The 14,192-nt window shown below is 42.3% G+C and overlaps 1 protein-coding gene across 1 annotated transcript in view; it reads right to left on the reverse strand.

Moving 5' to 3' along the window:
- kdm4b (lysine (K)-specific demethylase 4B) overlaps positions 1-14,192 on the reverse strand; it is a 268,277-nt gene that overhangs the window by 232,145 nt on the left and 21,940 nt on the right. Inside the window, exon 2 of the mRNA XM_078424193.1 lies at positions 1,425-1,579. Within this exon, the coding sequence (XP_078280319.1) occupies positions 1,425-1,565 (141 nt within the window). The 5' untranslated portion in view covers positions 1,566-1,579. The remainder of the gene's footprint in view (positions 1-1,424; positions 1,580-14,192) is intronic.

A 14,192-nucleotide genomic window follows, 5' to 3' on the forward strand; every position in this document is an offset into this window, starting at 1 on the left:
AATTACAACAACTTCTGTTTATAAAACACTGCTAACACAACAACATTCTCAAGGCGTTTCCAGAAGAGGTATCAAACAAGCAAGACACAGAGCAACCAGACAGATAACCAAAATTTTGTTCAGAACGGGCAGGTTATAAGTTCAGCCTTAAGGGAGAGGGGAGAAAAGAGGCTAAAAAGAGAGGAAAAAAAAGAATTTAAGGCCTTAACAGGCTCTGTGATTAAATCTGGGCCTGATCAAGTGAATAGAAAATATCGTGGAGGATTACAGGGCTGCAGCCAATTAGAGATAGGGATGACTGAAGCTTGAAGGATTTTAAAATCAAAGCAATTAAGGAAAATTGTTTAAAACCATTGCCTTCAAACAATGATTCGATGACTCAAATAGGCAGCCAATATTAAAGACTCGCACCATCCTGGACGTGCTTTCATTTCATTGTATCATTGGAAATGTGGCAGAGAAGCCTGAAAATCATGATCACCAGGTTCAAGAACCAGGTTTCCTCCCACACTCCAAAGACGTACAGGTATGTAGGTTAATTGACTGGGTAAATGTTTTTTAAAAATTGTCCCTAGTGGGTGTAGGATAGTGTTAATGTGCGGAGATCGTTGGGCGGCGCGGACTCGGTGGGCCGAAGGGCCTGTTTCCGTGCTGTATCTCCAAATGAAAATGAAATGAAAAACTGCTTCTTCCTCGCAACCATCAAGCTCTTGTACACTACACAACACTAACCTCAGCAACTCCAATCTTCTATGGACTGTGATAGACACAAAAAGCTGGAGTAACGCAGCTGGACAGACAGCATCTCTGGAGAGAAGGAAAGGGTGGCATTTCGGGTCGAGACCCTTCTTCAGACCGTGTTTTTGTTTGCACTACGGGACATTGGTTTTTGCACATAATAGTGCAAAATTATCCGCTATTAGTTATTAATTTATTGCATATTTTATACTTTTCTGTGTGTTATTGCATTTTACAGGCCGATTAAGCTACAACAGATAAGAAGTATAAGAAAATAACTGCAGATGCTGGTACAAATCGAAGGTATTTATTAACAAAATGCTGGAGTAACTCAGCAGGTCAGGCAGCATCTCAGGAGTGAAGGAATGGGTGACGTTTCAGGTCGAGACCCTTCAGTCTGAAGAAGGGTCTCGACCCGAAACGTCACCCATTCCTTCTCTCCTGAGATGCTGCCTGACCTGCTGAGTTACTCCAGCATTTTGTGAATAAACAACATATAAGAATGTCATTGCCCCGTTCCCTATACATATGACAATTAAACACTCTTCCAGTAACACGCAGCATGAAGGGAATGGGTGGGAACCCCTGCAACAACATTAGTCAACAGACTGAGTGACAATGTCAAAATAACCGGATATCAAAAAGGAGCACACAATGTCGATAACGTGACTGATACGATGTCTTACCTTTGCCAGACCTGCCCGATGGGCTCCCTGAGATTCAATGTAAGCAATATACTTCCCAAAATCCTTGAACTCTTCCATTGTTGGATGAAAGGTCATGATCTTGCAGTTCGGATTGGGAGGACCTGGATTCTCTGATGCCATGGTGGTGCAAATTCCTATTTTTAAATAAAAGACAAGATAATTAAAAGTTGCATAAATTGAGTTGCGCAAATCTGGATTTAAGATCGAGAGGGAGTGATGTATTTGCTGACAGAGCATCCTCCAGAAAATGGTGTTGGGCACATACAGCAATGAGTGCGGATCTCATTGAAACTTACTGAATAGTGAAAGTCCTGGATAGGGTGGATGTGGAGAGACCATTTTGACTAGTGGGAGAGTCTAGAACCAGAGAGTGCCGCCTCAGAATAAAAGGACATACCTTTAGAAAGGAGATGAGGAGGAATCTCTTTAGTCAGACGGTGGTGAATCTGCGGAATTCATAGCTACAGATGGCTGTGGAGGCAGAATCAGTGGGTATTTTTAAAGTAGAGATTCTTGATCAATAATGGCGTCAAAGGCAGGAGAATGGGATATATCGGCCATGAATGAATGGCGTGGTAGACTTGAAGGGCCGAATGGCTTAATTCTGCTCTAATGGCTTATGGACTTACAATGGGCTGAAAGGCCCCCAGTTGCATTCAATTATTCCTATTGCTACAGGTTGTGCTCTCAACAAGGCTGTACGATCATTAGAGTACCTTCATTTCACACAGAAACAAGTGCAAAGTTTAGCCTTAAGATTAATTACATGGCACAGTAGGCTTTAAAATAAACAGTATTGAGATGTATAGCTTGTGCACGGAATGTACCACAAGTAGTTTGGAAAAAGGAATTTAGGCTGAACTATTTATTCTATGCAGCTGCCAGTCCTCATTAGAAAGTGCAGGCTGTGGTCAGAAGACAAGACAACTTCTTGTCATACCAACAATGGAACATAACGTGCTGTGATGGGAAAATAAGATCAGTCGTTAACAAACCCATAACTCTGAAAAGGTGTGTATGTATGCGGAATGTTGAGTGTGCCAAGAAAATAAGTGTCACTGTCAACCGGGAGAGGAGAAAGCGGTTACTGAGAATTCTGAATATGGCTCATCTTGCTTTCTCCCTCATTTCCCGGCCGGTACGGAGGCACAGCGGAAACATAGAAACATAGAAAATAGGTGCAGGAGTAGGCCATTCGGCCCTTCGAGCCTGCACCGCCATTCAATATGATCATGGCTGATCATTCAGCTCAGTAGCCTGTACCTGCCTTCTCTCCATACCCCCTGATCCCTTTAGCAAAAAGGGCCACATCTAACTCCCTCTTAAATATAGCCAATGAACTGGCCTCAACTACCTTCTGTGGCAGAGAATTCCACAGACTCACCACTCTCTGTGTGAAGAAATGTTTTCTCATCTCGGTCCTAAAAGACTTCCCCCTTATCCTTAAGCTGTGACCCCTGGTTCTGGACTCCCCCAACATCGGGAACAATCTTCCCGCATCTAGCCTCTCCAACCCCTTAAGAATTTTATATGTTTCTATAAGATCCCCCCTCAGTCTTCTAAATTCCAGCGAGTACAAGCCCAGTCTATCTAGTCTTTCCTCATATGTAAGTCCCGCCATCCCAGGGATCAATCTGGTGAACCTTCTCTGTACTCCCTCTAAGGCAAGAATGTCTTTCCTCAGGTTAGGAGACCAAAACTGCACACAGTACTCCAGGTGCGGTCTCACCAAGGCCCTGTACAACTGCAGCAGAACCTCCCTGCTCCTAAACTCAAATCCTCTTGCTATGAATGCCAACATACCATTCGCTAAGAGGTGTTGCCTTACAGCACTTGCACCACCGGAGTCCCGGGTTCGATCTCGATACGGGTGCTGTCGGTACAGTTTGTATGTTCTCCCTGTGACCACGAGGGTTTCTCCAAGATCTTCGGTTTCCTTCCACACTCCAAAGACGTACAGGTAAGTAGTTAAATTGCCTTGGTACAAGTGTAAATTGTACCTAGTGTGCAGGATAGTGTTAATGTGCGGGGATCGCTGGTCGGTGCAGACTCGGTGGGCCACAGGGCCTGTTTCCACGCTGTGTCTCTAAACTAAACTAAAATTTACTTCTATTTAAATCATAGGATGAAATCAAGCAACTCTTGAGTGATGCAGTGTAGCCCAGATAATTTTCTTTGGCAACTCTAGTCATTGACTTGGTGAGCGAGATTTTCAAATGGTTAATAATAAACAAGGATTTTTTTTAAAGCACATAATAGAGTCATAGAGTGTGGAAACAGGCCTTTCGGCCCAACTTGCCTGCATTTGGCACATAAATGCAACCCTGAAATGCCAAATGAAGTCTGGTGTCTGGATAGACCACACTACATAAGGATGAGTCTCAGGGTCAAAATTTTGGCTCTCCCCACCTCACAGCACTGCAGAACTATCTTCCACCCATGATGGCAGCTCTGCACCGTCTTCCTGAAGGCAACAAATGATATGTTTGACGGAGGCATCACATCCTTCTGAAATACCACCCACGGTCTCAAAAGAATGGGAAGCAACCTCAGCCACACATTCATTCAAATAAAAGGAACTTTCCGTGCACTAATACACAGGGAGCAGAGCCCAGTTTCTAACTACCCTGATCTGTTGCCATTGGCTTAAAACTTTGTTATATGAAGCCCTTATAGGTGGTTTGCAGAGGCTACCCCGTGCACAAATGAAACCAGGCACAAACAGTCCACACGGTGGCGCAGTGGTAGAGTTGCCGCCTTACAGCGAAAGCAGTGCCGGAGACTCGGGTTCGATCCTGACTACGGGTGCTGTACTTTACAGAGTTTGTACGTTCTCCCCGTGACCTGGGTGGGTTTTCTCCGAGATCTTCGGTTTCCTCCTACACTCCAAAGACGTACAGGTTTGTAGATTAATTGGCTGGGCAAGTGTAAAGATTGTCCCTAGTGGGTGTAGGATGGTGTTAATGTGCGGGGATCGCTAGGCGGCGCAGACCCGGTGGGCCGAAGGGCCTGGTTCTGCACTGCATCTCTAAATCTAAACTATGAAGTTGCAAACCTGGAATGCAAGGACCTTCATGAACAATTCCAATACCATCAGACTTGCCACTCAGCTAATTTGTTGTTTGGGAACTCGGGACACCTCAACACCGACATGACTGCACTGAGTAAGACACAACATCAGGAGATGACCGGTTCAATTAACAAAGCAATGGGTACACCACCTTCTGGAGGGGCAAACCAGAAAAGCAAAGTAATTTTCTAGAAGTGAGCTTCGCAACGCTTGCGCACTGTCTCATTTTATAGCAATCCAGTTCCAGAGACAAAGTCCAATATCCACAATGGGGTAGAGGTGAATCGTACAGTACCGTAGCTTATGGAAGGACCATTCAGAAGCCTAACAAAGGAGGGGAAGAAACTGAACCAAAGTCACTCTGACCTTAGTAGGAAAGCTACCATAAAGCTCTGCACAAGCTTAAAAGCTGAGCTGCAAGTCATCATGAGCTTTGAAGAAGATGTATCTTATACTAAACACCCACAAGATAAATGCCCCTCAATAATCCATACCTGCTGCAACCCATTGTCCTCTGATTACAATTGCTTTCAGAAAGATCCTGGAAAGCACAACGTCTGGGCAGCCACATCTTGGTGTATGTAGGCAGCCATTGATGATAGGATTCACCACCACTTTCAAAGAACCAGAACAGTCTTTGGTCAATTGAAGAAAAAGGTGTCTGAAAATCCTCAGACATGACACAGGACTCATGGTTAAGTGGTGTTCTTGCTTTCCTACATCCTTCAGAGACAGACTACCCACAGCAGGCATCTGAAGACACGAGAAAAATACCACCAATGTGTCTCCAAAGTCCTCCAATTTCACTGGGAGAGAAAGGAACTTGTCTGTGCCCTGTCCCAGGCCAACATCCTCTTTTACACTCAATCAGCTGCACTCAGCAAGCCACATCATTCCCATACCTGATACCAGACTCCGAAAACAGACACTCTATACCAAGTTTCGTCAAGGGCAGAAATTACCAAGCAGCAGGAGCAAAAGATTCAAAGACATGTTCAAGGCCTCCTCGAAGCAAAGCAACATCCCTCCCGACTTCTGGGAGACTCTGGCCCATTACTGCTCACAATGCAAAGGGAGCATTCGGGATGGCAATGGGAATCTGAAGTGCACGCATCCGGACCACACAGAAACCGTGCGAGAGCACAAGGTCATATGCACCATCTCACAAACGTCCTGTTCGCCCTATCAGAAAGCTCTTGTCCCATCTGTGGGAGAATCTACAGTTCCCATTTCGGCCTCATCAACTATTTCAGAACCTAAAAAAAACAAGACTGGAAACGAGCTTATCTTGAAGCCAATGGACTAGCGAAGGTGATGTTGTTCTTAACAAAAAATATCAGTTTGTGAACATACTCTCTCCCTGCTAGCTATAAGTAACTGTAGCATTAACTGATTCTATTAACTTAAACACTCTAAAGTAATCCAATAAAACATCTGGCTTCAACTAAGCATCCACAGCTTAAAAGGTGACTAAATTATTAACAGTAATTAATAATGTTCAAAAGGACACAAAGTACTGCATGGCATCTCTGGAGAATATGGATAGGGTGACTTTTTGGGTCGAGACCCTTCTTCAGACTGGGTCTGATAAATAATGGTGCCTGTTATACATAGTCGGTTGATGAAATGGAAATGGTCTATGCTGTTGCTTGCCGTTTTGCTTTTTTAGCATTTCCACATTACTATCATACTGAGAATCTACAGACAGTGCCTGTTGCGAGGTTTGAGTATCTGTGCTTGCACACAGCCATATAGTACGGGTGCTCCAATTGTTTTCTTTGAAAAGTGGTTACGTTTGGCATTTCTGCCACCTTTCTATTGGGAATCCCGTTGTGTGTGATGCACATCATAACGGCTATCAACACTTTGCAAGCAGCATAAAAACTGTTGAATGAAAACAGCACAAAGATAATGAAAACTAAACTGCACTGGTTGCATTTGGTGCATTAGCAAAGGGCAACAGACTTTAGAATCAGGTATTAATTTGCCACCTGCCGGGAATTTACATCGTCAGATTGAAAATAATAGGTTAAAATTCACTTACTTTGTCAACACACAGAATTACAATTTGTTAAAAGCAATGGTAAAATGTATTAGCTGGAAATCTTTTGCCATGTGTTATCAGAGATTATATTTTGCAGCTAAATGCTACGTTCACCTAAATTACCAAAGGAAGCTTTCAAAACACATTTTCAGCACGTCTATAACTTTCCTCAAAGCCTCTAATTTACATTTTGATACTTTGATTAGAAAATTCAAAACTCTGCTTATGAACAGTTAATTGGTTTGCTATACTGCAAATTACTTTTAAATTCAGTTTGATGGTAAACAGAGACCAGGCGAAGTGGGGAGAGAACTACACTCTCCTTTGTGGTCACATTTGTTTAGAATGCAGAGAAGTCGCTGCAATAATGCAAAACACTTGGCTGATGCAAAATTCTTGAGTCCCAAAGCAAAAGGGAGTGTCAAAACTAGAGTACTCAAGCTGCTGCTTTTGCAATAGAGACCTATCATAATATCAAACAAGTTGCTCCAATGATAACACTTTTCCTTCAACTTCAGTTTTTAGACAATAGACAATAGGTGCAGGAGTAGGCCATTCGGCCCTTCGAGCCAGCACCACCATTCAATGTGATCATGGCTGATCATTCTCAATCAGTACCCCGTTCCTGCTTTCTCTCCATACCCCCTGACTCCGCTATCCTTAAGAGCTCTATTTAGCTATCTCTTGAATGTATTCAGAGAATTGGCCTCCACTGCCCTCTGAGGCAGAGAATTCCACAGATTCACAACTCTCTGACTGAAAAAGTTTTTCCTCATCTGTTCTAAATGGCCTACCCCTTATTCTTAAACTGTGGCCCCTGGTTCTGGACTCCCCCAACATTGGGAACATGTTTCCTGCCTCTAATGTGTCCAACCCCTTAATAATCTTGTACGTTTCGATAAGATCCCCTCTCATCCTTCTAAACTCCAGTGTATGCATGCCTAGTCGCTCCAGTCTTTCAACATATGACAGTCCCGCCATTCCGGGAATTAACCTAGTAAACCTACGCTGCACGCCCTCAATAGCAAGAATATCCTTCCTCAAATTTGGAGACCAAAACTGCACACAGTACTCCAGGTGCGGTCTCACTAGGGCCCTAGTGCAGAAGGACCTCTTTGCTCCTATACTCAACTCCTCTTGTTATGAAGGCCAACATTCCATTGGCTTTCTTCACTGCCTGCTGTACCTGCATGCTTCCTTTCAGTGACTGATGCACTAGGACACCCAGATCACGTTGTACGTCCCCCTTTCCTAACTTGACAACATTCAGATAATAATCTGCCTTCCTATTCTTACCACCAAAGTGGATAACCTCACACTTATCCACATTAAACTGCATCTGCCAAGCATCCGCCAACTCACACAACCTGTCCAAGTCACCCTGCAACCTGATAGCATCTTCCTTACAGTTCACACTACCACCCAGCTTTGTAACATCTGCAAATTTGCTAATGGTACTTTTAATCCCTTCATCCAAGTCATTGATGTATATTGTAAATAGCTGCGGTCCCAACACCGAGCCTTGCCGTACCCCACTAGTCACTGCCTGCCATTCTGAAAGGGACCCATTTATCCCCACTCTTTGCTTTCTGTCTGTCAACCAACTTTCTATCCATGTCAGTACCCTACCTCCAATACCATGTGCTCTAATTTTGCCCACCAATCTCCTATGTAGGACCTTGTCGAAGGCTTTCTGAAAGTCGAGGTACACCACATCCACCGGCTCTTCCCTGTCAATTTTCCTAGTTACATCCTCAAAAAATTCCAGTAGATTAGTCAAGCATGATTTCCCCTTCGTAAATCCATGCTGACTCGGAACGATCCTGTTACTGCTATCCAAATGCTCCGCAATTTCGTCTTTTATAATTGACTCCAGCATCTTCCCCACCACTGATGTCAGACTAACTGGTCTATAATTTCCCGTTTTCTCTCTCCCTCCTTTCTTGAAAAGTGGGATAACATTAGCTACCCTCCAATCCACAGGAACTGACCTGGAATCTATAAAACATTGGAAAATAATCACTAATGCGTCCACAATTTCTAGAGCCACCTCCTTAAGCACCCTGGGATGCAGACCATCAGGCCCTGGGGATTTATCAGCCTCGAGTCCCATCAGTCTACCCAAAACTTTTTCCTGCCTAATGTGGATTTCCTCCAGTTCCTCTGTCACCGTAGGATCTCTGGCCACTAGAACATCTGGGAGATTGTTTGTATCCTCCTTAGTGAAGACAGATCCAAAGTACCGGTTCAACTCATCTGCCATTTCCTTGTTCCCCATAATAAATTCCCCTGCTTCTGTCTTCAAGGAACTCACATTTGCCTTGACTATTTTTTTCCTCTTTACATACCTAAAAAAGCTTTTACTATCCTCCTTTATATTATTGGCTAGTTTACCCTCGTACCTCATCTTTTCTCCCCGTATTGCCTTTTTAGTTATCTTCTGTTGCTCTTTAAAAGAGTCCCAATCCTCTGGCTTCCCACTCTGCTTTGCTATGTTATACTTCTTCCCTTTTATTTTTATGCTGTCCTTGACTTCCCTTGTCAGCCACGGGTGCCTCTTACTCCCCTTAGAATCTTTCCTCCTCTTTGGGGTAAATTGATCCTGCAACTTCTGCATTATTCCCAGGAATACCTGCCATTGCTGTTCCACAGTCTTCCCTGCTCGGGCCTCCTTCCAGTCAATTTTGGCCAGCTCCTGCCTCATGCCTCTGTAATCCCCTTTGCTATAATGTAATACTGACACCTCCGATTTTCCCTTCTCCCTCTCAATTTGTAGAGTAAAACCTATCATATTGTGGTCACTGCCTCCTAATGGCTCATTTACCTCGAGTCCCCTTATTAGGTCAGGTTCATTACATAACACTAAATCCAGAATTGCCTTCTCCCTGGTAGGCTCCAGTACAAGCTGTTCTAAGAATCCATCTCGGAGACACTCCACAAACTCTCTTTCCTGGGGTCCATTACCAACCTGATTTTCCCAGTCCACCTGCATGTTGAAATCTCCCATGACCACCGTAGCATTACATTTGTAATACACTGGCTCTTTTGTTATACATTTTCTGATAGCTACAATCAAAATTGATTGCATCTGTTTTAGTCAAAAGAGACTTAACACAGAATAATTCAATCTTCCAGTATTTGGTCCAGACCCCTGATGATCACAGATCTTCAAGTTCACATACAAATACTTCAAAAATGATAAACCTTCCTGCCTATAAAACCAAACCTCAACCAGTGATTGAAAATGATTTTCTCATTTCCCTTCAGCCAGCCTGTCAATAATTGATTCTTAAATATAATAGTGAGACCACAGAGGAGCCGTTTTTCAACATGCACTCCAAGGTTCCACTGTACCTCTCTTGCCTTCATATCATCATATCATATATATACAGCCGGAAACAGGCCTTTTCGGCCCTCCAAGTCCGTGCCGCCCAGTGATCCCCATACATTAACACTATCCTACACCCACTAGGGACAATCTTTACCTTTACCCAGCCAATTAACCTACATACCTGTACGTCTTTGGAGTGTAGGAGGAAACCGAAGATCTCGGAGAAAACCCACGCAGGTCACGGGGAGAACATACAAACTCCTTACAGTGCAGCACCCGTAGTCAGGATCGAACCCGAGTCTCCGGCGCTGCATTCGTTGTAAAGCAGCAACTCTACCGCTGCGCTACCGTGCCGCCCTTGTTCCTCCTTTTCATATGCATTACTTCAGACTTCTGAATTGAATTCCATTTGTCACTTTTCTGCCTGACACCAATGATGTCAGATCATTCTGATATCCAAGGTGTTTTCTGAGGCAAAATAAATTAGTAGATTTATTGCTGGCTGACGCCATTATTAGGAAACTCCAAAAAAAGAGAAAATTTCAGATTGGAAATCTGCATACAAAATTAAGATTCACATTTTCAAACTGATAATCTGCCCTCAACAAGAAGAGGAGATAGTCAGCTTGCACGGTACACAGCTAATTTAACATAATAAAACAACGCATAATCAAAAACAAAATCTACTGCCAAATTTATTAGATTTTGTCCGCTGCCACACAGACTTTAAATACCCTGTCTTCCACTACAGTACCATCCAAACACAGCACTTTGTGACGGTCCATGGTGTACCAGCACCTCTAAAAGGTAAACATTATAATTTTGTTTTCTGGCCACATGACACATCTGTTTAATGAAAGGGTGTTTACCGGCACCCTTTTGTCTACAAAAAAAAAGTAGTCTGTAATGCTATACCCCTCCAAGTTCTCTCCTCAGGCTTAATGCTTATTTTAATAAGCAAAACAAGAATACCAATCTGTACTTTTGCTCAAATCAATGCCATCTGTAATTGTACAGACCCCTTAATTTTAACCCCACTTGATTTGGCTGCATATGCTAATGGCTCCCAGTTGTACCAGTTAATTTCTCTTGATACTGAGCAGTCTCAGCCGAGAGATTGAGTGATGAATCATTTATTTTTAAACTAACATCATCACACTGAGAAACAAGTTACAGGATTCTGATGTATGCTGCCATCTCAACACTACCTCTAGACAGACAGGACACTTGTTCTAAAATCTGTGAAATGCAGGACAGGGCTATAGAAATTTGTAACTAAAAGAATGCTGGAAGTATCAAGAGAGAAAAGCTGAATTACTGGCATAATACAAGAAATACACTATTTATAAAGAGAAATTGTTGAATTTGACAGTCCTGAAATGCCCTGATAGAAGATAAGATGCTAATTCTTAATCGACTGCTTAGCTTCATTGGAACAGGGATTTCAAGTTACAGGCAGTTGGATCATCATGTGGGTTGATAAGATAACATCTCCAATCTATGCATGATTTATCTTGTGTTAAGGAGGCCACATTGTGAATGCAGAGTGCAATATACGAGATGGGTAACACCATAGAATCACTGAATTCCACAGGGAACAGGCCAGTTTGAAAACGCAAACATCCAGATTCAGGGTCAGTTTCTTCTCAGCTGTTACAGGCAACTGAACCGTCCTCTCACCAGCTAGAGTGCGATCCCGACCTCTTATCTACCTCATCAGAGACCTTTGGATTATCTTTAATAGAAATGTATCTTGCACTAAATGTAATACCCTTTATCCTGTATCTGTACACTCTGGATGGCTTGATTGTAATCATGTATAGTCTTTTCATTGACTGGATAACACGCAACAAAAATCTTTTCACTACACCTTGATAATAGTGACAAAGCCTCTAATTTACATTTTGATACTTTGATTAGAATTTTTTAATGCATTTATGTACATTGTAATACAGTATATATATTCCATTAAATGAATTGTGGATATTATTTGGTTGATTATTCAATGAAATGGAGTAATTATAGAAGATGCATGCACGGCATTATGAAACGAATTACTATAGAAAATGGACGTTACTGACTTGCAGAAAGAAATCGACTTACAAACAGTTCTCAGGAATGAAATCCTTGCATAACCCAGGGACTGCTTGTATATGTGTTTGGAGGGAAGGTCAAAGCAGAAGACAGGCAATAACTATTCCTGGCACTTCTGGTATTATAACCTGGAGCATGGAGGTTGTATGGTATGCACAAGAACAGCAATGCTCATTTGGCATTACTTACTTCAAATTCTACCACACCATGCCCCCCGAGAACATTCAAACACATCTTTATCGCAAGGTTGAGATCTGCTTTAAAGCCAATTAAAGGGCTAAGCACGCCGAGACTACTGCCAGAGAAATCAACGAATGATCTTCCTCCTGGTGAACATCTTTAATTTTATATCCCGACCTCCTCAATTCCTTCACCCTTATGCCCATATTCTTTGTGCCCCATCCCCCACCCAATAATCTGCCAGATTAATCTGGCTGCGGAGGACAGTTCCTGAGGCAGAAAAATAATGAGATTGTTGTAGGAAGGAACTGCAGACGCTGGTTTAAACCGAAGAAAGGCACAAAATACTGGAGTAACTCGGCGGGACATGGAACATTTCTGGAGAGAACGAATGGGTGACATTTCGGGTCACAGACAGAAGGGGGGTCTCGACCCGAAACATCACCCATTCCTTATCTCCAGAGATCCTGCTGAGTTACATCAGCTTTTTTTGTCTATCCAAGGAAAGAATGTTTCGAGCCTGCCTAAATTTTGCTCAGTGCATATTTTTTCGTGGTTCAAAAAATAAATCCAAGGGAATCTTGTTAAACCTGTACACAGTCTGCCAGTTAACAATCATAACAAGCAAGTACACAAGCAGCAGACTGGTAATCTTTGGTCATTCTCATGAATATACTGTATGACAGATCAAAAGAAGCATCACATCACAAGTGTAAGAAAACATTCATTCCTGAACTGGGAAGTAGGATGCAGTCGGACATGGCAAGATAATGAGGCATCAGCAGGGCAGACAATACTTTTCAGTAACCAATTGGTGTTACACTCACCATGTGCTGTGCATTGGAAGAGGAGCATAAACAAACAGGGAAGCCGTTCTTTGACTTTAAATTCAAAGTTACAGAGACATGACCAGCAGTGGACTATGTCCAGTCTAATTCAGATCTCACAGCTGCAATAAATAGCAAGGTACATGGCTTTGAGCTGGCTTATTAAAGGATCCTGCTACGACTGTCTTTTTGGCACGAGCACAACAATGTGCAGTAATGCCAACAAAAGGGCTACACAAGGTTTTTCATTAAAGATTACACATAGTAATTCAGGACAGTAATCAGTCATTTCAAATTCATATTTATCTGATTTATACGAGTCGCCATAGTTATTTCTTATTCGGTTTATTAAGTTAAAACATGATGAGATTATATAAAAATACAAAACATCAACAGCAAGCAAATCCCAATTAAAACAACACAAGCAGCTTTAGAGACAGCATGTGCATTGGTAGAGCTCAAATTCTCCAAGGAGCTTGACAATTTATCCTTGACCATCTGTTTTTTATATTTTGTAAGACATGACACTTTACCTACCGTATTTATTAAAAGACGGTTGGCACTATTTCATGAGAAAATGCGACAAGTAAATTCATATTTATCTGATTTATATCTGTTTTGCACCTGCAATTAAGTATAGGGAGTGTTGATTACAAGGAGTACACCAGATCTCAAAATATCACATTGTATTAACTACCAAGTAGACAAGTCAAGAATATTTTTTTAAACGGGATATAGACAATTTATAACGTTTTTCTGATTTTCTTCTCGTGTCTGTTGAAATCATCAACACTCATATAGCCTGGCCTCATAAGCTGCCTCTCTGGTAGTTTACCCAAATAGCTAAATGCTTGCATCTATTTCTGAACAAGTCCCAACAGGCCCATCCCTTTAGAGCAGGGGCCTCCAAACTTTTCAGTATGAGGGCCACATTATGTATTTGGTACATTTTTGCAGGCCGTAGGAAAAAATAAAGAAATGTCAGTTTTATAAATTTAATGAACTCAAAAAAGAACTTAAGTAAAACAAATGGAAGAAATTCAAGCTATCTGGAGTACATGGCAGCTTCCGGCATACACTAGTAATACATGCAACACGTACCTTCTTATCTTGAAAAAAACCGCCAAAATGGCCAATTTTTGTGCAGTAAAAAATGGGGAAGAAGCTGGAGGATCCGGCGGATGAAGAGGAACTGGGAGAA

The sequence above is a fragment of the Rhinoraja longicauda genome, chromosome 28 (assembly GCF_053455715.1).
Source record: "Rhinoraja longicauda isolate Sanriku21f chromosome 28, sRhiLon1.1, whole genome shotgun sequence".
Classification (NCBI taxonomy): domain Eukaryota; kingdom Metazoa; phylum Chordata; class Chondrichthyes; order Rajiformes; family Arhynchobatidae; genus Rhinoraja; species Rhinoraja longicauda.